The 21,675-nt window shown below is 37.0% G+C and overlaps 1 protein-coding gene across 3 annotated transcripts in view; it reads left to right on the top strand.

The window, feature by feature from the left end:
- The first annotated feature begins 1,616 nt into the window (after nt 1-1,616).
- Nucleotides 1,617-21,675, top strand: part of LOC124644938 (protein Teyrha-meyrha) — a 24,623-nt gene continuing 4,564 nt past the window's right edge. Inside the window, exons 1-4 of one of the 3 annotated variants that reach the window (XM_047184631.1) lie at nt 1,641-1,750; nt 3,702-3,770; nt 17,337-17,531; nt 19,550-19,715. In XM_047184631.1, the coding sequence (XP_047040587.1) occupies nt 3,768-3,770; nt 17,337-17,531; nt 19,550-19,715 (364 nt within the window). In that variant the 5' untranslated portion in view covers nt 1,641-1,750; nt 3,702-3,767. Of the gene's footprint in view, nt 1,751-1,828; nt 1,892-3,701; nt 3,771-17,336; nt 17,532-19,549; nt 19,716-21,675 lie in introns of those variants that run through there. The other 2 variants (XM_047184632.1, XM_047184630.1) reach the window with 2 other exon arrangements.

Raw genomic sequence — 21,675 nt, 5'->3', positions numbered from 1 at the left:
TAGTATTTCCTTGAGTGATGTTTATTCATGAAATTCATCATCAACAATAGCTAAACTTCGCTGATTAAGAGTACTTATTAAACAATCGGCCGACCGTTGATCTCATGATTGGCAAACATTATTTTTTAGAAACTCTTGATTCCAGTCAAAGTTTTCAGTCGGTCTGACACCGGCTAAATACCTGTACTTGGTAATTTTATCTGCGTACTGCAATTCATCTTCATACTGATTATTGAGCCCAAAAAAGCTATCGGGCGACTAAAAGTTTGTAGTGTGCGCACGTAGTAAGTAACACCGAATGCTACGCAGTATGTCGTAGCACGTTTGCTACGAACACAGTTTTCGTAGCGGATATACGTAGCTTGCTAACCTGTATCAAATTTTGTGGATTTCTGTAGCAATAGAAAGATCTGAAGCTCAATAATGAAAAATTATCCCAGATTTTTCTCAATACGGATTACTGTTAATTTAGATTTAGCCTTACAGTTTTTTTAATTACATACTAGTCATTGAACATCCTTGGCAGTCGTTACGGGTAGTCAGAAGCCAATAAGTCTCACACTAGTCTAACCAAGGGGTATTAGGTTGCCCGGGTAACTGGGTTGAGGAGGTCAGATAGGGCAGTCGCTCCTTGTAAAGCACTGGTACTCAGCTACATCCTGTTAGACTGGAAGCCGACCCCAACAACGTTGGGAAAAAAAGCTCGGAAGATGATGATGATGACTAGCCAAGTATATATGATAACGACTTAGATATTTTTTGGCTAAAATAGAGATTTTTCTTTAGTAAGTACTTCTTATGTATGCTCCAATTTCAAAAATTGATTCTGACTCACTGACAACTTACTAATTTTATACAAGCAAGTACGAGGCACTATTTCATTAATCGCTTAGCGTACGTAGCGTACTAACGTACCTAGCCTTTTCCCAATTATGTTGGGGTTGGCTTCCAGTCTACCAGTGTTTTCTGTACCATTAAAAATAAAAATGGATACTGTAATACACTAAGCACATTGTTCCACGGTTTATCTCGTTTCAGTTAAAGTATAGATATGACTTGTGCGCAGTCGGATGGAAAAAGTAAAAAAGTCCAAATCCTCTTTTGGATCAATTTGTTTTCGCGTGTAATCCTGATTTTCAGCGGCTGGGTGTGGTCGCGGGTCCCGCCCACTACTTCTGTCTCAATTTTCCGTCACTCTCTTTTTCATTTGCCGTTTTTTTTTTAAATATAAATCTCTTTTACGTATTTAACATGGAGTTATATTCTGTATTTGTTCTGTAGTTGTAACTTATCTTCTGATGAGTATTAATTACGGCTAATTATATGACGTTAAGTACATTTTAATCTCGAAAGCAATACAAGCAAGCCTTAAGTTAGACTGGCGTATATGTTATATTATCTCACAGTTTGATATGAAATCGAGATTCTTTTTCCCTAATTAAGAGATACTTAAAACACATATCAATCAATGTGTTTTACAGTCATTACGATATAAAACTGAGTATTTACGACACAATTCAATTTGAAGATAAAGTTTTCATATAATATGGGATTCTTAGAATTTTCTAGATTGGAGGAAAATGTTGTTTTTTCGCGATTCTGGGTGTGGGGCGTGTCGCGAGTGACGCCCGCCCAGTGTCGTTGCTGGCAGCAGTCAGGCCGTCGCCGTCGCGCGCTTTGCACGTCTCGAAAGGACCGTTGCACCCGTTTAAGCTTTTTACGTACGTCCCGTGTAACCGCCGCGAATTCGGTAAGTCGATCTCATACATATTATTTTAAAAAACTAGGTGTTAGTTCTTTAAAAAGGATATTTTTAATTTCTGTTTTTTTTTTGTGTAATGTGATTTTTTCCCGGATTTTCATGAAAAGTGGTAGTTTTTGCAAGCTGACGGTTAGTAAATTTTATTTCAAGAATTCAATTTAAAAGTTATTTAAATTATTTTAAATTTTAGTGAGATTAATTTATTAGAAATTGCAGTTTTAATTTATTTTTCATTTATTTACTTATCCTTCCAATAATTAATTAGCCAAGTATTTTTTCGATGAAATTGATTTATTTATTGCTCATCTCAAATATTGAGATGTCGACAGTTTTTTTAAAATGGTTGCTGCACTTGGAATTTAGTAAAATATTTTTTTTACATTTTTTTATCATTTTTTTGTAATCCAAATTTGAAATAATACTTACCTCGGAACCAAGAACTAGAACTTTATCCACATAAATAGTATCTAGCTAGAGAGATAAGAATTGTAAAAAAAGTGTTCTAATACAATAACAGTAGAGTTTTCCATGTTCAATATAATAAAGAAAAAACAACAATTTATTTTATTATATAAGTAGAATATATTTTTTTATGTTCTTTAACCGGCTTTCAAGAAAAGATGACGTTTTTAGATTTATTTTAAAATAACTTATCAACAAAAGTTTTAGATATTTATTTAAGTAATTTAAAAAAAATCATATAGAATACACCTTTTTAAAATTATCCACTCATTGTGTCATTTACTATGGATTACTTTATTGTAGGATAATTTAATCATTTTAACAATGATATTTATTGATTGATATTTATTAACAATGATATTTATTCGACTAAGTTAATTCTACCAACGCCGTGTGCTAAATAACAACGACTTTATTAGAAAAAAAAATGTGTTATATTATGTCAATATTATTGGAATTTTAAATAAAAAACTTATAAATCTAAAGAGGGTTGTTAAGTCAAAAAACACTCCAAGATTCGAAAAACTTATTCCTTCGTCCCCGTTCGTGGTAGAAATGTTCTGTATGGAAAATGCTTTTTATACGTAGCTGCGCAGCTAGAACATATTTTTTTAAACTGTTTTGTTACTCGATGGGTATTCATTTAAGGAATTTGATGGTATACATAACTCAAAATACTAGATTTTTGTTTTAACCCTCTCTAAGTGAGCGATATATTAATATTCTTTAGAAATCTACACATATACTGATTCTAGGTGTTTGTCATTGCTATCTATATAAACTTATACTTTAACTTATTTTGCACACGGCAATGGTAGAAAAGATCAGAAGTGTAAATCAAAACATGAATTCTAATTTTACCATCTACAGGTTAATAATTATCAAAAAATTACAGGCTATGGGAAAAATCATATATGACGGAAAATGCGTCGAGCGTATCTTAAATGTATGATCGACGCACTAACGCATCATCGGTTAGGAGTGAATGGTTGAATTTTGTCTGTTTTGGCAATACGCGATAATACGCGACGCTTGTTCCGTCAGATATGAACGTACCCTAATAAAATAAAATAAATTGTACCAATCTTTAGAACACAGGTACTTAGGTACAGGCAAATAGGCCTTAAATAAAAATATAGTCGAATACTAACGAAATTGGTGTACTAATAATTATGGTTCTTAAAAAAATACCATGTTTCATGTTCAATTTAAAGAAACAGAAGAAATTCTATTTAATTATTATATTCATAATTAGTTATTATTTTATATTACAATTATTATAATAATTCATCATCTGCTTAGCCTTTTTCCCAACTATGTTGGGGTCGGCTTACGTCTAATTGGATGCAGCTGAATACCAGTGTTTTACAAGGAGCGACTGCCTATCTGACCTCCTCAACTCAGTTACCCGGACAAACCAGTACCCCTAGCCAAGAATTGATTTATTTATTGATATTAATTATTAACATGATTTCAGTTTAATATCTGCGGATGGACGCGAGTTATAAAAACTATGGGGAGTTACCTTTATATCTTTGATTAAATGGTAAATACTTTCAAATATTTTACCTGCATTGGCGATTGTCTATTTGTAAAATTGTCTGAAAAATTACACGTTTTATGCCATAGAATAATTCTTACGGTAAAAGTGAGTGATAGTGGGGAAAATAAGTAATTTCGAGTATAGGTACTTACTTATCTACAACGTCCGCCATTTTCTTTGTGAACATTGATTACTTTGACATTCATTTTTTTATGCTCTCTGTGGGCAATAGGTAGTGATTATTATCAGCGTGCAATGTTTCGGTTACATTTATTATTTATTTATTAATACTTTCAGAATTAATCATGCTCAGAAATACAAGTGTTAATACAATATACAGGACATTTTTAAAATATAGTGTTTTTTATATTCGAATTTTGGAAGATATTTTTTTTCTATTATCTTCAATTTTGGAGATATCTTACATTCAGTTGAATTGATTAAATCAATCAATTCAGTTCAGGAGTACGTAATGTTTGGTGCAGTTTCCAGGAAAAAATCCGTTTGTTTTTACTGACTAACAGCAACTGTCAACTGTTCCAAAAATATATTCATTCAGTCGGGTTATATTTCCAGAATAAAAAGTAGTAATTTCAAATAGTTTGGTCAATCAAGATCGTAATGAAGGAGAATGATACGTGTGCCATGTGCGTTGATTATTGATTATGTATTATGTTTTCTGTAAGGGTTATTTAAATAGATGGTACGATCAGCGTCAAAAGTAGCCTAACAAACCTTGATTTTCAAGAGCTCCTGACAACAAACGTTAAGGGTCATATTTTTTTAACAACACAAGCGCTATTTTCTTAAAACTTGAGGAAGAGTAGATGAATACTCAGGTACTTCATCGACGACAGGGTGTTAAGTAATTTTGAAGATTTAGGTTTGTTCAGCTACTTTTGAAGCTGACTTAAGCCATCAACAAAGTATAACAACACATCTTGCGGTAAAACGTTTTTTTCGCGACGCCGCCGCAACGCTGCGACCTAAACTGCCGAGTTTAGCTATGCGGCGCCTCATCGTGGTTATGCGTTGTGACCCTTCAACTTACAACTCTGTGCACAGATTAACCATCAGTTGCACAAAGCTCCGAAGCTTTAACTTTAATGGAGCTTTGTGCAACTGATGGTAAGACAAGTGACAATAGGTGTGATGACAGCGTTAAAAAATAGTGGTTCTAATTAGCCCGTCTTTTAGGTAACCAAAAAATATTGGACACGTATTTTTTATTTTAACAAAACCTAAAAAAAACTCTTAGATATAAGCTCATTAAAGGTTGGGAGCGGATTTTCGTGACGTGTCGTTTTTTTTTATAAAATTTGTACTTAAACTTAACGTAGCACAAAATTCAATAGTGTTGTAACTTCGTTGTCTGCAATGTGGTACTAAGATATAAATCCCACCCAAAACAAAAATGTGAAAGACTGCCAAGTTCGATAATATGGGAATGCTTCGCCTATAAAAGAAGTGAGATCTGAATAAGTACCAAGTTCCATACACATACCTCAGTTAAAAATAGTTACTTTTTTAATGATGTTACTTGGCAAGTTTTCATACACCTTGTTATAAACCTACTAAACGCAATGAATCAAGTATTTAATTTTCTATTAAAACTTGCCAAGTAATCATCATTAAAAAGTAACTATTTTTAACTGAGGTATGTGTATGGAACTTGGTACTTATTCAGATCTCACTTCTTTTATAGGCGAAGCATTCCCATATTATCGAACTTGGCAGTCTTTCACATTTTTGTTTTGGGTGGGATTTCATTTATTTTTGTAAGGTTGTTTATTTTATTTTTTTCTTATGATGAAGTTAGTTAAAGAAATGTCTCATTTATACTATTTTTTAGATTTTTTAATATGCACTATGTTTCTTACAAAGAAATGAACTAGATTAACTAAATGGACTAGATTTACCAACTGACTGACATGACATGTTATCATATATTATGTTCGTGGATCAAAGTTACACATTCGTTATTTTCGAAAGTAATTCACACTTGGCCGTTTTCAGATTTTTACTTTACTTTGACTAAATACAAACCTTTGTACCATTCGAAGATATATTATATAAATATAGATAAATTTAGTTCGTTTTAGTTCCTTAGGGGAATAAATTTACACCGGGTATAAAACACCTTCATTATTTTGAAACCGACTCACACTTGGCCATTTTCAGATTTTTCCCTTTAACTTGACATAAAGACCTACCTCCATGCCAAATTTCAAGTCAATACGACCATTGGAAGTGGTCTAGGTTTTTGATGAGTGAGTCAGTGAATAAGTGAATAAGTGTATAGTAAAAATAGCTATTTTCTGACGTCAATATCTCAAGACCTACAATAGGTATATTAATGAAATTTTGTATTTTAGATAAGTGAGGGGGTCTCAACAGATACTAGAAATTTGATATGCGTAAATAAAATAGATTTTGAGTTACAGGGGGGTCGAATTTGGCCCGAAATGGTTCGTGTAATATAACCCACGGCCGGTGTGTCGCTTTTTTGCTCGAACTTGGCGGACACACTGCCGTGTGTCTAGATACTGCCAATGTTAAGAATTAGTAACCAAAATGGATTTCTCTTCACCTAAAAGCTTGTTCCATTTACACGTCCATGTTCTAACTTCGGTTTTCTTACACGTGCGTCATCTTCGGCAGAAACATAGAGATATTCATACAAAGGCTTTGCCGTAGATAACATTTTGTCAGCCGTTTCCCAGAAGGCCATATTCTGAGAAAGCTACCTGAATGTGCCTTTGGCAACTGTAGGAACGCTGTCATTCGCCGGAACGGCAAGTCAATGCGTTTCTACTCAATATAGACTACGGAGCTCTGTTCAAAGATACGAGTAAATAGCAATTCTAAGATATGCGTGTAATAACGGCCGGTTTCAATATTCTATCTATCTTTTGTTTCGGTTACTAGAGATAGGAAGTTGAGATGGGATTTTGGGAAAGGTCGTAAGAATATACATTATGTTTGAAAATTAACTACCAAAGATGAGGGCCGACATATGAAACAACAATTTATTCAAGTACTTAAATATAATTTGCGTGGGCATGTTTGTCTCCATAGGAAACTACTTTTGGAATGGGCAACTAGAATCAAACTTCTAATCTTATTTTTGACGTTTATAGGTGCTTGTAAATTTAATAAATTAATTCCACTTTGACTTTCATGGATATATGATTAGGTACGGTCATAAATAAAGATACCTCGTACACACCAAAAAGCGATAAGTTTGTTTGCCGCGCGGAATATATAGTGCGACAAAATCGGAAAGCGCTCTCAGGATAGGAGTTGAATAGAAGTCACTAACTTTAACATCAGGCTCATACTCATTATGCATTTTCTTTGAAGCAATAAATCTTTTATAACCATATCATACAACTTTAATGATAAAAAGACAAAGTTTTTCTATCAGGACATTATTTTGCCTAAACTTTCTTCCAAAAAACAGGCCAAAAACACATGAACCTTGCTTGTAAAAAGCTATTTAATTGCATGCCTCGACGCACATCACGCGGCTGTAGGCAATGATTCTTATCAAGACCTTATTGAAAAGGGGGCGGCCGCGTTCCTATTCACGCATAAATCAGTGGTCCGCGTATTTCTTTCAGCTTTCGCCTCTTTTATTGCCCACTTATTGGTAACTACGAAGCTGATATATTGCACAGAATTAACGGCCTAATATAACTATTATTGATTTAGAACGCCTTTTATTGGTTGTGTGGGCGTTTACTTATTTTTGTTTAGCAGAAAAAAATTACACTTTTTTTTAATTTTTGTTATATTATTCGGTACTTATTAAGGTGACAAAGAAAGTTAACGTAATTAAAATTTAAAAAATTCTGCCTAACGTTTTTCGAATTGTGTTGAAGTCACCGTCACCTCAAGGACAACATGTCCTGTTAATCTAAGTACATGCCAGGTAATTCTTTTGTTTAATTCCAACTGCAACTTTAGAGAATAACTATTAAATTTTTCCTTATTTTATTACCATTAACAATAATTGAAAAAAAAAAAACAGCGTCACAAAAAAACATTGCGCAACACTAAAAACGAAACGTAGTTGCTTCCTATTTCAAATTTTGAATTCAATATTCTAGAACACCCAAAGCGTTCCACGTTCCATAAACAAAAGTAGGTATACAATTAGGCGGAATGCACCGCATGTATCATTTCATAACGTTTACACTTCATGTTTATCTCCTACTGGCTGGCGTACTATTCTTTTCCGAGTGTTTACACTTAGTGGCAATAGAATAGATCGCTGCTTGTAACATGGGCCAACTGTTTTGCTAAGTAGGTGGCGTTAGGGCGCGGGCATACTGTCTCTTACTAAAAAGTATTTGAAGACTGTTCACGTGAACTTTGTATTGAACTTTTTGTGACTTTATATGATGAAAAAAAAAAGTTTTTGCTATCGGAGTATCTATGGATTAAGAATTAGGTGCATAATAATAATGGTGAATGAAAAAAAGTAATAAGTCCGTTTTTTAGATAACCGTTACATAATGGACAGGTAGTAGGTAGTTTTCTTTACTCTTTCAGGCAAAAATGAAGATGCAACACGATTGAATTTTGTTTCATGTTAATTTTGAGTACTCATTTTAGATACCTAAACGTGATGTCACGTGCCCTCAAGCTTTGTTGTGTATTTATCTTAGCAGGTAAATGAGTAATATTTTCAACCGACTTCAAAGAAAAGGAGGTTCTCAATTCGGCTTATTTTTTTTTTTTTATGTTTGTTACTCGATTTTTCAAAGACGCCTGGACCGATTTAAAAAATTCTTTTTTTATTTGAAAGGGTATGCTTGTCACTTGGTCCCATAATCACCAGGTCAGGATCTGATGATGGGAACCCTGAGAAATCTAGGGCAACTTTCGAAAATTGTAGGCGTGCATAGGTTAAAAACTTAACAATGAGATGTACGTCTGATAACACTATGCAACAGTGAAGTTTTGGAGCTGACATGATGATGGAGACGAGAGAAGGTCGAGGGAACTCGACAACTGAATATGTAAACTACCTCGTGTTTGGGCTTATATTATTTGTATTGACGAGACCTTTGCAACTGTGAAGGTTTGGAGCTGATCTGATGATGGAGACCTGAGAAGGTCGAGGGAACTCGACAACTGAATATGTACGAGGTAGTTCCTCGTGTTTGGGCTTATATTATTCGTATTGATGAGGACTTTCCACAAATGCGGACAGTGACAACTATGCTTGTCACTGAAAAGCCAAAAATAAAAAACTTTTTACAAAAAAAAAAACCGACTCCCAAAAACACTGAAAAGCAAAAAAAATATATTCTTAGTTGCATCGGCCTAGAAGTCGGTGGTGTTAAACTCCTTTTTTTTTACTTTTATCTTCTGAAATCTGCCGTTGTGACGCTGCCGCTCCTAGGCTTCGGCCTATACGGCCTATTCATTATTCCAGGACTGTTATGTACACACAGACACACTACAGAAGGTAGCAGGGCCTCAGATAATTCAGCAATACGTGTCAAGTCTTCTCTCTAACACAGACAAACAATATTTAAGTAACAAATTACACGAACTCCGTGTTTGGGCCAGCGGTAACCAAATCCGTGCCGTCAAAATCCGGAAGCTCAAAGCAACCGCCGCTTGGCCCGATTGATTACAGTGTCAACACTTAAGCCATTACCTAGTGGACTAATTGGAGACTCAAACGGTTACATATTGAGATCTTGTCGTCTATTATGTGTGCTATCTGTTAATCACGCCATATGCTGATTGGAGCGGATTGTCACAGTTAATTGGACGCGACAAAAGGACTATTATTTGGATGTCAATTACATAATATTGTTGATCTGAACGTTTAAAAAGTCATCATCATCCTCCGAGCCTTTTCCCAACTATGTTAGGGTCAGCTTCGAACGTTTAAAAAGTGTGTTGGCGAAAAAGGGTTTCTAAAGTTTCACGTTCGTATTCCTGTCTAGCTTCCGCCCGCGGCTTCGCCCGCGTAGAGTTCGGTTATATTGCGTTTCCAAGAGAATTCTTCAAAAGTCCGGGATAAAGAGTATCCTATATTCTTTCTCAAGGACAACTCTATCTCTGTACCATTTATTAAAATCAGTTCAGTGTCGTAACAGACAGACAGCCAGTTACTTTCGCATTTATAATAATAGTAGGGTTAAATACAATGTTGAGAGAGATCACCCGATGGTTAACAACTTACATAAAATGTTCGAATTCAAAGTCGAAGCTCTTTATTATGTCACCATAGGTTACAAAGGAGTATTCAATCACTATCTTGATTCCAGTTATAGTTCCAGTCAGTCTGATACCGGCTAAGTACCTGATCTTTGTAATGTGCGTAGGTGCGCACTGTCATTCATATTCACACTGATTTATGAGCCCAAAAAACTATGTGACTCCTCCCGCTGTGAGTTAGCAGTGGTGAGGGAGTGTCAGGCTCTTATTGACTAAAACCCATCATGTTCCTTCGTCGGCGAAAGTTGTAGACGTGCATGGTGTTTCTCGACGTGATCGAATCCGAAACGAAGAGATCCGTAGACGAACTAAAGTCACCGATATAGCCCATCGGATTAGCAAGTTGAAGTAGCAATGGGCAGGCCATATTGCTCGCAGAGCAGATGGCCGATGGGGCCGAAAAGTGCTGATGCGGAGACCACGGACTAGCAAGCGCGGCGTAGGACGTCCACGAACAAGGTGGACTGACGACCTTATAAAGGTCGCCGGAAGACGCTGGATGCAGGTCGCTTCCAACAGGTATCTGTAAGATCTAAGGGGGAGGTCTATGTTCAGCAGTGGACGTCCTATGGCTGAGATGATGATGATGATAATGAGGCGTGCATAGATAAAAAAATTGATACTGAGAGTAAGGGTCAATTCCCACTGAAAGAGCAGCGGCCGGCAGCGGCCGGCAGCGGCCGTAATTGCAAGGGATTGAGCGCGAGCGCGGCGGGCCGCGCGGCGCCGCGCGGCGCCGCACCGCGCCGCGCTCTTACATTTTCCGTGCTCTTACGGCCGCTGCCGGCCGCTGCTCTTTCAGTGGGAATTGACCCTAAAGGTTTAGAGCTGACTTGATGATGGAGACGAGTACGATAAGGTCGGTGTATAATTGTACCTGAAGTGGTTCATGCCAATAGTGCAAAGAGTAGGGGTCAAACTCAAGAGATGTTAATCACCAGGCCAACTCTGTAACTATTGGCTTGTATAATGTGTACCTTGGTTTTTTTATTGTGCCTTGATGTAACTAATCTTTAAAATCAACATAAATTCAACATTTCCTGTTTTTATGTGGATTTCAGGCCGATCTTTTTGGCACCATCAAATGTCTCATTATGAACCCATTGGCAAGCATTTCATTGCTGCCGATTCTGGGTTCTTCATGTCATGACAAAGATCTATCGCCTATCTTGTTGTTATTTGTTTGTGAGAGAAATGACAAAATAGGTACGTGTCCATTATTTTAATGTCATCTAAAGGTAAGGTAAGGGTAAAGAATACATATCCGGGCCCTAGTCATAACATTTAAAATATTTTTCAACTAAACTAGATAGATTCCTTTAATATAATTTAAATCTTTTTATGCGTTGAGTATAACAAAATAGCTTTTTCGAATTGTAGGAGAATGAAGCAATTATTTTACATTTTCCAGCGCATGGGTTATTTCTTTTGAAGCTTGCAAATACACACTCGTAATTCTCGATAAGATAAACATAGCTTTTTGTGAAAAACTAGATACATAACAAATTTTGAATACTTTTTCAGAGCAGTTTACGCAAAAAAAATTTATGCTTCACAGCATTATTTTTTTTCAGTTTTATAAGGCCATTACAGTCAAGACCTTTTCAAAAATTTACAAATACTGACAACGGACCTATTCTTATTCTTCGTCCTTTACACTCTACGTTCGGAGACTAGTGAGCTCTTGTAACGTAACCATAGCGCGATGCAGGAAACGCTAGTGTTGGTGCAGCGCCATCTAGAGGACACGGGCGAACTAAATACGTCGTAGAGATGTTATTACGTGAATAATATTAAATTGCCAAATCAGCTATTGTTTGAGTGAGTTGAGTGTAATATATATGTTACGGGTAATGCTAGAAGGTGGAGTAAACCTAGGTTTACCCGGGTTGACTTAGTATTACCCAAGCTTCTTGGGTAAAGTCCGAATAATAAGTAAAATACCTTTTTAATTCGGTGTTTACCCATGCTCACCTAGGCCTACCCAACTCTGACTGGGTAATGTTAGGTGTTGCGTAATTTTCGAGCCCGTGGCGTAATTCTAAGGAGCCCGCATTCCCTAATTTAAAATTTCCTTCATGTTCTGTTGGAGATACGGTAAGAGTCCAAATACCAGATGTCGATAGAGGAAGAGGCGAGTTACGGAATGTGCTTATGCCAGTTAAAGAAAAGGTAATGATCTGTATAGGCTAGGAAACGAACGTGGTACTATTGAGGAAATGTTCTCAAGGAATCAGTTTTCTGTGTGTCATGATAAACTGATTGATATTGAAAATATATCACCAGAAAAAAAAGCTTAAGAGAGCTTGCAATTGAGCAGTCGCTTTCAGGAAGCCAGGGTCATAATAGGTGTAATTGCAAAACAAAATGTGCCACAAAGAAGTGTTCATGCAAAGCTGCAGGAAAATTGTGCAATTCTAAATGTCACAGCAGTTTATCATGCTCAAATAAATAATTTCAATTTGAACAACAACGACCGTTATTAGTTTTTTTTCTATTAAAGTTATTAAGTTCATGCTCTTCAAGCAATTACGATTGCCTTGGTATGTTTTTTTAATAATAAATGTTTAAAATGACCTTGGATTTTCATTTCACTAATTAATTAGACAAATTTTTAACATTACCCAGTCAGAGTTGGGTAGACCTAGGTGAGCATGGGTAAAGTCACAAACACACGACTCAATACTTTTTTAATTTTCGCAATTTTTCCTTATTTGCTCACCGTTTAGACCTACCCAGGACTACGACAAACATTTTAAAACCGAAATCGAGCTGATTTCGGTTTTAAAATCGGCCCAGCCGTTCTCGAGTTTTAATCAGACTAACGAACAACAATTCATTTTTATTTATATACTAGCTGATCCCGCGAACTTCGTATCGTTCAAACCTTCCCTGGATCTCTACAAATATTTTAAAACCAAAATCAGCTCAATCGGCCCAGCCGTTCTCGAGTTTTAATCAGACTAACGAACAACAATTCATTTTTATTTATATAGATATAGATAGATTATAGTAAGATGGCTGATGACATTATTCAGATATTTTCTTTCTTATATGAAACTCTTTTGCAAAAAAAAGCGGGCACCTATGCGAAATCTTAGTTCTAAGGACTTTACGTGTATTTCAAAGGATTTTAATGACTATAGTATGTTACTAGCATCAATAGGGTTAGCCAAGCATGCGTGAGAGTGTATTCTAATTTTGAATTTTGTACAATTGCTAAGAAATTGGTTAAACCTTGTTTCGGACTAATTGCTGGCAGAAAGTTCGTCGGTGTTTTGAAAAGTTTTTGAAGTGATTTTCGGAAAAATTATAATGCATTTTTAATTAATGATTAATGTACCTTTTTGTTAGATCAAAACATTTTTTGAAAAACTATGTTTTTAAATATCGCTTTTTCATAATTAAACACTATTTAGAGGAGTATCAGTACTTCGGGCTACGACAAAACCAATTTAAAGTTAGCAGTGCCGATCACAACTCGTCTCCTATCGTACTTTGACATTTAAAAATACAAAATTTTGTGATATATGGTCAAATTAACCACATGAAAAACGATGAGGAGGGTTAAAGCTATCTAAAGTCAAGTAGTTTTTGTGATAAGTTTTTTTCTTTATCTGTTTGGCAAAGGAAAAGGCTAAAAAACACCCAGAGACGACAGAAACTTTGTATGTATTTCATATCATCTAAAAAAAATGAGGTTCTTTTTTCATCAAAATTTTAGTTCGTTTTAGTACTGTTCATTAGAAGTTTGAACTTGGTGAGGCATCAAATATTTTTTTATTTTTTACCGAGTTCCCACTGAGAGGAGGTTCTCAATTCGTTGGGATCTTTTCTTTCGTATGTTCACCGATTACTCAAAGCGCCTGGACCGAATAGCAAATTATTTTTTTTGTTTGATAGAGTAGGTATACTTCCCAAATGATCCCATGATAGACATAAGGCAGTCCTGGATTTATTAATACGCCGCGGCCTAGGGGCGGCAGATTTCAGAAGATAAAAGTCATACACGTCCACGTTCAGTCATTTCTATTCTGGGTAAAGAAAACATACCCTTGAAGTCCTTAAGCTATTCATTTTATTAGGAAAACTTTTAACTCACTGTCGATTAGCCCCATAGTTAGTTAAGTGTATTATAACTTGTGTTATGGGTGCTAACACAAGTAATAAACTACATATAGATAGCTACTCTTATACATAGTTATAAGTACATATAAGGGCCAACAAGCATGCTCATCACACATATGTCGAGAAACCGGGAATCCAACCCAGGTTCGGCAGTCCGGCATGGTAACGCGCCATCGAGGTCGTCTTTGCATGTACGAAAACACATTGCAAGTGAAGTTCTGAGAAATATAGATCGCTAGAAAGCTATAAACGTAAGACGAGCTTGAAGAGCGATCAGAGGTTTCAGCCTTATATTTAATCGCTTGGTGCATCAAATAGCTAGGCTCTTTGCACCTACACTGTTCCTGGTAGTCGCTACACAGTGATCCCTATATTGCATCTGTCGAATCTAATCTCTTTGTTGGAGGATCTAACTAATCTAATGTGGGAAATGGAATAGTGAATAGCTATGTATGGTTAGTGGAATTAATTACGGCTGACCTGTTTTTGTAGAGAAAGTGTTAGTGTTAATCGATTTGGATTTCAAAGGTTACGGTTCAGAGGTTTTTTGCGCAACGGAAAATTTTTAAGGGATATAATACAGTAATGTATAAATCTAGGAATAAAATTGGTTCAAATTCTTTTTTTAATTTCGGTTCCCTTACGAAGTTTTCCCACGTTATTTAACTTTGAAAAGTTACATCAGTGCTGTCCAGGATTTAAAACTGAATTCGTTTCTACAATCAGTACGTACGTTAAAATACGGACTACCTAACTAATAAATTACAACTTACGGCGGTAAAACTCAGCTTTAAAACAAATAGGAAAAACTGCTTTGTGAAAACGTTGTCATTACATTAAGTATCGCTTCCAATATTCGATCAATCTGCTGTTTGGGTTAGGTACTAGAGATAGGAATATGACATAACGTGTATGTGTAGGTGTATTACGTGTATGTGTTACGTATACATGCACCGTGTAGACAGACCCTTAATTTGCTTACTTGAAGCAAATTAACAGAGAGATATAATAGTTTGATAAACCGTAATAGGTCTAAGGTATACGGGACTTCAAATGTCGTACCTAATACAATATTCAAGTGTCGTACCTAAGTAATAATCCTATCACATACATAGTACATACCTATACTTTATGATATTCTATGGCGAATTGTAAAATAATTAACCTAATCCATTGATTGGTTTAGCCACGGGAGTCATTTTTCGTTTTCATAATTTACAACATCATGTATAAAGCAGAGATAAAGATAGGAGTATTGAATGTTTTGACCACTTGACAGCTGTCAATTTTCAAGGGAGAATTTCAGTTGTTTGTAATGCCTGACTCTTATATGGTGTTCTAATTCTCGCACATTTATATTCTATTTACTTTGTTAGATTTTTTCCGTATTTTTTTTTTGTGACATATAATAACCAGTCTATTAATTTATTTAATTTAATGTGGTTAGGTACGACACACCCGATATATCGCAATTGCACCAAACTTTTCTTTATTAATGACTGCTTAAACAATGTAAGCACCAACTGTTTCATTTGATTTGTGATGACGAAACCGAGCTTGTTTGTTTGTTCGCCTTGTCCTCCCGATAGATATCCGGCGGCATCACGCGTTATGAACGTTATGAAAACAAACAGCCCGTCTATTCGTGTGTGGTTAAGTGGCTGTTTTACCGTTTTTTCTGTTCGTTTCTCCGAAACCGTATGCTGACCACTTTTGTGGAATTGTTTTATAGTTAGCTTTGGAAGTTTTGGCTTCAATGATTTGTACCTATGCTTCCGCCCGCGGCTTCGACCGCGTAGAGTTCGATTATATCGGGTTCCAAGAGAATTCTTCAAAAGTCCGGGATAAAAACTATCCTATGTCCTTTATCAAGGTCAACGCTGTCTCTGTACCAAATTTACGTAAAGACAGACAGACATATAGAGTTACTTTCGCATTTATAATATCATTAGTATCCCTACTTCTTGTCAAAGGATAAACAGTGGGACAATGGTAAACTTTGGGTGGAATGCACTACGTAGTAATTTAGGTATCATTTCCCAAGAATTTTCCCAATTATGTTGGGGTCGGCTTCCAGTCTAACTGGATGCAGCTGAGTAGGTACCATTATGTTACAAGGAGCAATCAGACCTCCTCAACCCAGTACCCGGGCAACCCGATACGCCTTGGTAAGACTGGCTGTCAGACTTACTGATGTAATAATTATTAGGTATAACTAGCCGTCAGATCGCCGATTAACCAATTAACAATTTGACCGCTGGTTATGGTATGATTATTACATTATATTAGTAGTTACAGCCTACGCCCCTACTGATTGTTATGCCTGGGCTAGATATCAATCAGAGAGACAGGGAACTGAAAGCAGTCATGTTGCAGTAATGAGTATTTAGATCATCCAGCCTATGTACAAAACCTTACATGCTGAGCGTTTTAACCTTAACTTTATCGAATTAGGAATTTTTCACGGCCTACAGAGGATGAAAAGACTGAACTTGATAAAAAAAGTCAAACCAAGTGTGCACTACAATTTTCAATCGCACGATATGCGCGACATTTTATCCGTAGAAATTATTGCTAAGCAATTAAGGCTTAATTATACCGACAACTAAAATATCAATTCCTTAAAATAACTGTTTACTATGAATTTTCACTTATAATACCACAAGAGCTTCAAAATTATCGGGTATTTTCCGATAGGTTCGTTGCAAACAAATGAAGGAGTCAAGTTTTTCAGGTTAAAAAATAACGAGCGCGAAGCGCGAGTGATTTTTCCTGAAAAACTTGACGACTTTATTTGTTTGCAGGGAACCTTGAGGGAAATGCCAGATAATTATGAAGCTCGTGTGGTATTCGGGAGATTATTTTTCCGTCCCAAATGTCGGCCACAACCTGTCAGTTTGACGTAGCAACGACCAGAGAAAATATTCAAAAAAATTTCAGTATAATACCATGTAGGTTGTACCACGTGACGTCGAATGGTGCAATTCTATTGGTCGATATTTGGGTCGGAAAAATAATCACGTTCAATTTTTCATATTAAACATTTGATTTAAGATTAACGGACGTTTATATTTTTCATTGAACTAGGGCTTTACATATCGTTTCGGGCGACAAAAAATCGTAGTGCACACCTAGCCTTACCTTGCTCGCGATTTTCTTACCCTAGAATACCTATTAACGTATGTTTCTAATGTCTAGATATTGTCGTCCATCATGGAAGGGTTTCTTCATCATATGGCGCCGCAGTTCCTGCACCCAGCGCTGCAGAGCTTCGGATGCGGAGCTTTTCGGCCTATAGGGGGCGCCTTCCATCCTCTGTACCCTGGGAAGGCGTTCGCTAGGCATCTTGGTGAGCAGTATGCGCTTGGACAAAGCGTGGGACAGGCTTTGAGGGTAAGTGCCCTGACGAACTTGATGTTTTTTAATATTATAACTTGTTTATTATTGTTATCATGTAAGTGTCTTTTTTGCCAATAAATATCTTTGAATCTAAGTGCAAAACATGGAGAACAAATCTTTCCTTACTCCTTGGCACGTAAGGATGAGTGACATAATAATGTTTAAGTACCTTTTGATTATATTTTGGTTGTGATGGTTTCGTTTTTAAGTGACTGATGAAGGCAATTCGTAAATTCTGAAGAGTTTTTCATACAAACGGTCTCTACTGAATGCACACAAAACACAGAGAGAAGCCTGTTGACGTGACGTTCGTAACGTTTGTAACATCATATAAATTAATAGCTTTGAAATGAGTTGAATAATCAAAAATAAAAATTTACCAAGTTCTGTATTTACATATGGACTCGTTAATGTTACAAACTTTATCAACGTAGGTACGATAAGTAGTACAGATATTTTTGTTCGAAAATCATTTATGAGGTAAGTTTTATTTTTTTTTGTATCGAGAAAACTTTTCGAGAGCGTGTTTTGAAATTAACAGGGTTCTCAGAAATATGTTCAAGATTAAATATATAATTTTTTTCGCCGTCAAAAACTCAAAAAAAAAAAAAACTGTAAAGATTTGGTCAAAAAATTATTTGAAAAAAGCGAATTTGGGTGAATTCAGCGCGTTAATAGCGTGTAGTGACATGCAAAAGCGCATCGCACGTCCACACGCCGTCAAAGCGCGCGGCGCACTGGCATTGAGCGGCGCCCGGCGCGGGAGCCCTACGTTAGGAATGCAGGCGACAGCTCCAGCGGCCGGGGACTGCGCTGGCGGTCTTATCGAGGAGCGACGACATCCCTGCGCCGAAGACCATCGTATACTGACTGCGGTCGAGTAGGAGGAGGTAGAGATTTACGTGCCGCGCCGTGCGCTTGAGTCGTACAGCACCTCAGCTGACTCTGTTCGTATACGCCCAGTGTTCTCCGCAACACCAACTTGCAGTTCACCCTACGCTAATATTAAACTATGTTTTTATTAAACTATGTTTTTGGAAAATAAAGTGGCTGGAGGCCTTAAATTTTAGGCATCCACAGGGAAGAGTCCGGTTAAGCAGTACACGGCCTCCTAGGCTGAACTGCGAGATGACATACCAAAAAAATAAAAATAAACTAAAGTTAGTTCTTTCTGATTAGTACTCAGTCGCGTTTCATTTACAAGAACCTGAAAAAGCGTTCCAAATCTCTAGTGACGGTATTGTTGTTGATAAAAACTTACAAAATTCGTAAAGATAGCATTCAAAACATCCACTTATCTACTAGGAAGGAGTGTATACTCGAACCGTTGAATAAAGTAAAATAAATACTAAGTTATTTATTATGGATACACTTATCGGAATAGTAACCTAATCGTAACCGTATCGTACTCTCGACGTAGTCGAACCGGAGCCGCGTCGACATTCCCACTGATCCACTTAGGGCTCTTAATTTAAGTTGACAGCCCTGTTAAAGGTTCTGCGAAAAGGCTTTAGTACTAGCTCTCCGTATTGTTAACGTGAGATGGGATTTAGAAGACTTCATTAGTACTTAAACTGGCCAAGTGCGAGTTGAAAGCACGAGGGGTTCCGCTCCATTATCTCTAAAAGGATAAAAAATGTCACGTTTGTTGTATGAAAGCACCTCCAAAATTGATGTGTCCTAGTTTATTGGTTAAAACGGCAACAGATATACCTACGTATCTACATAATCTGACACAGTATGTACCAATTCATGAGATATGGCCGGAAGAAATACAAAGGCACGGCTAATTCTTAGTAACAGCGCCCCATTACTTTTTGGTTTAACCCAACCACATAAAAGCCCTGTTACAAAAGGGGGCATACGCCGCGTATACGCAGAGAATTCATTGCGTACACCCATAAAGCAATTGCTAGGTACCCACTCCGGCCCGCAGCCACTCGCAATATTGACCCGCAGCCGTTCCGCTTAATTCGCTTGTGTACTAGGGCTCTAACCCGTAACTTTTCCAGAATGTCCGCGATGACAGCAGCACCCCGCCGCTGTACCGGCACGGGTATGCAGCGAGAGACGACACCAGCTCACCAGGGTCTGCAGCGTCAGCCTCGCCAAGACCCTGCAAGGATGATGACGCACCGCCCACGGCTACCTGCACTGACTCCCATGATTTCTTCTCTCGTGAGTATACTTAAGTTAAACGGAATATTTAAGTTAAGGGTGCATGTAGCTGGAGCAAGTTGACTTGCACAAGAGACAAGAGCACACGGGTGGGTATTTGGCTTTGGTACATGCGCGAATCGCGCGACTCGCATGTTTTTAACATGCATGTAACCTGTGGATGTGCCTGAACATACGCGAGATACTTGCACCGTGTAGATGCACCCTAAAAGTTGAATGACAGATTACAAAATTACATTAAGGAATATTTCTGAACGAGTTGGACTGAAATCGCTTTGTGGGTTTAAAGAAACTTTCACACATTAATCTGGAGTTTGGAAGTTGTTGATTGATACACTCTTACTTCAGAGAACAATAAAGTCGATCCTGTGCCTGATCTCTCTCCGGTTGTGCAGTCTTGCTGTCCCATCGGGCTATGAGAATGAGATCTGTTAGAGATAACAGGTTCAATGTCCGACTATTGGCCTGGACGTCATTATGGTACATTTCTGAATGGCAAGTCCATATATCACAATGTACGGGAAGTACCTAGGTCCACTTGGGCACCTGATTCGATTGAAGATGACGGCTCACATCACTCCACCTGTTACCAAAATTCACACCAGTTTAACGAAGTGGTTAACCTAACTGTGTTACGTGAAATTTGTAATTGGTAAATGCATGTAATTATTGGTAAATGTGTTCATGTGATAAGCAAACCATTACTGCCTCAATTAAATGCTCTAATAGTAATTACTGGTGGCCTATTGTTATTGTATTGGTCTTGTTAAATGCCCGAATACGCACAATTGCCTATACAAACCTGTTTATGTTTGACTAGCCGTTTTCCCGAGGATTCTAGTCCCGTTGAAGCTATACCTACTGCCCGGACCGGGATAAGATATAGCCATATATATTGCCAACAGTGATAAAAAAATTTCAAATCGTTTCTGTAGTTTCGGAGCCTTTAAGGTAAAAAAAAAACCTCTTTATTGTATTAGTATAGCAGTATATCTTGTACTGTAAATACTAAACTCCTTAGGGATCTCCGATTTTTTTTATTCATGGTCGTATTGTTACACTTCGGGTTGGAGTTGTGTTGCATCAGGAGTGCCTCAAAGCTCGATTTTGGGGCCTCTATTGTTTATATTGTTTATTGCCGATATTAAACATTGCTTTAAACACTCGTATATTCTTTTGTATGCTGATGATATGAAAGTACACAAAGTCGTGCGAAGTTTGTGTGATACATACCAATTACAAGCTGATCTTAACAGATTTGAGACATATTGTATTCACAACAAACTTCAACTGAACGTATCCAAATGCTTTCATTTAACTTTTGCTCGTCTGAAATCTGCAATAAGCTCGAGCTACACTATCAGTAATCAGTGCATTACTAAAGTCGCTATAGTTCGGCCATTCAGAGAATGCGTTCCTGACACGTCGCGATTGAACTGACTGAATTATAACATTCATTGATTATTGATATAATAATGTTGTTTTAATGCTCCTCAATTGTTAAAACGGTAAACAACCAGCAAAAATATTTTTATCGTAACTGCAACGCCATTGCAAAGTTACGTCGTCAGTTCAATCGCGACGTGTCAGGAACGCATTCTCTGAATGGCCGAACTATAGTATTAACGATTTAGGAGTTACACAAGACAGCAAACTCTTATATGATCAGCATGTTGATGAGATAGTTAAAAAGGCATCAAAGGCACTTGGATTTATTATAAGAACCACAACCTGCTTCAGGTCACTTAAGCCAATTAAAATTCTCTATTGTTCATTCGTACGCAGCCACTTAGAATATGCATCTCAAGTGTGGAATCCTCAATATGAGATATATAAGTCCCGTATTGAGGGTGTTCAGAGAAAATTTCTTCGGTACCTGGATTTAAAAGCACAGCAATGGTCAGATGATTACATCCACTGCTGCATGAGGTACCATTTCCTACCACTTGAGCACAGACGT

Source organism: Helicoverpa zea, chromosome 31, assembly GCF_022581195.2.
Source record: "Helicoverpa zea isolate HzStark_Cry1AcR chromosome 31, ilHelZeax1.1, whole genome shotgun sequence".
In the NCBI taxonomy this organism is placed as follows: domain Eukaryota; kingdom Metazoa; phylum Arthropoda; class Insecta; order Lepidoptera; family Noctuidae; genus Helicoverpa; species Helicoverpa zea.
This window is presented reverse-complemented; position numbering and strand designations above follow the sequence as displayed.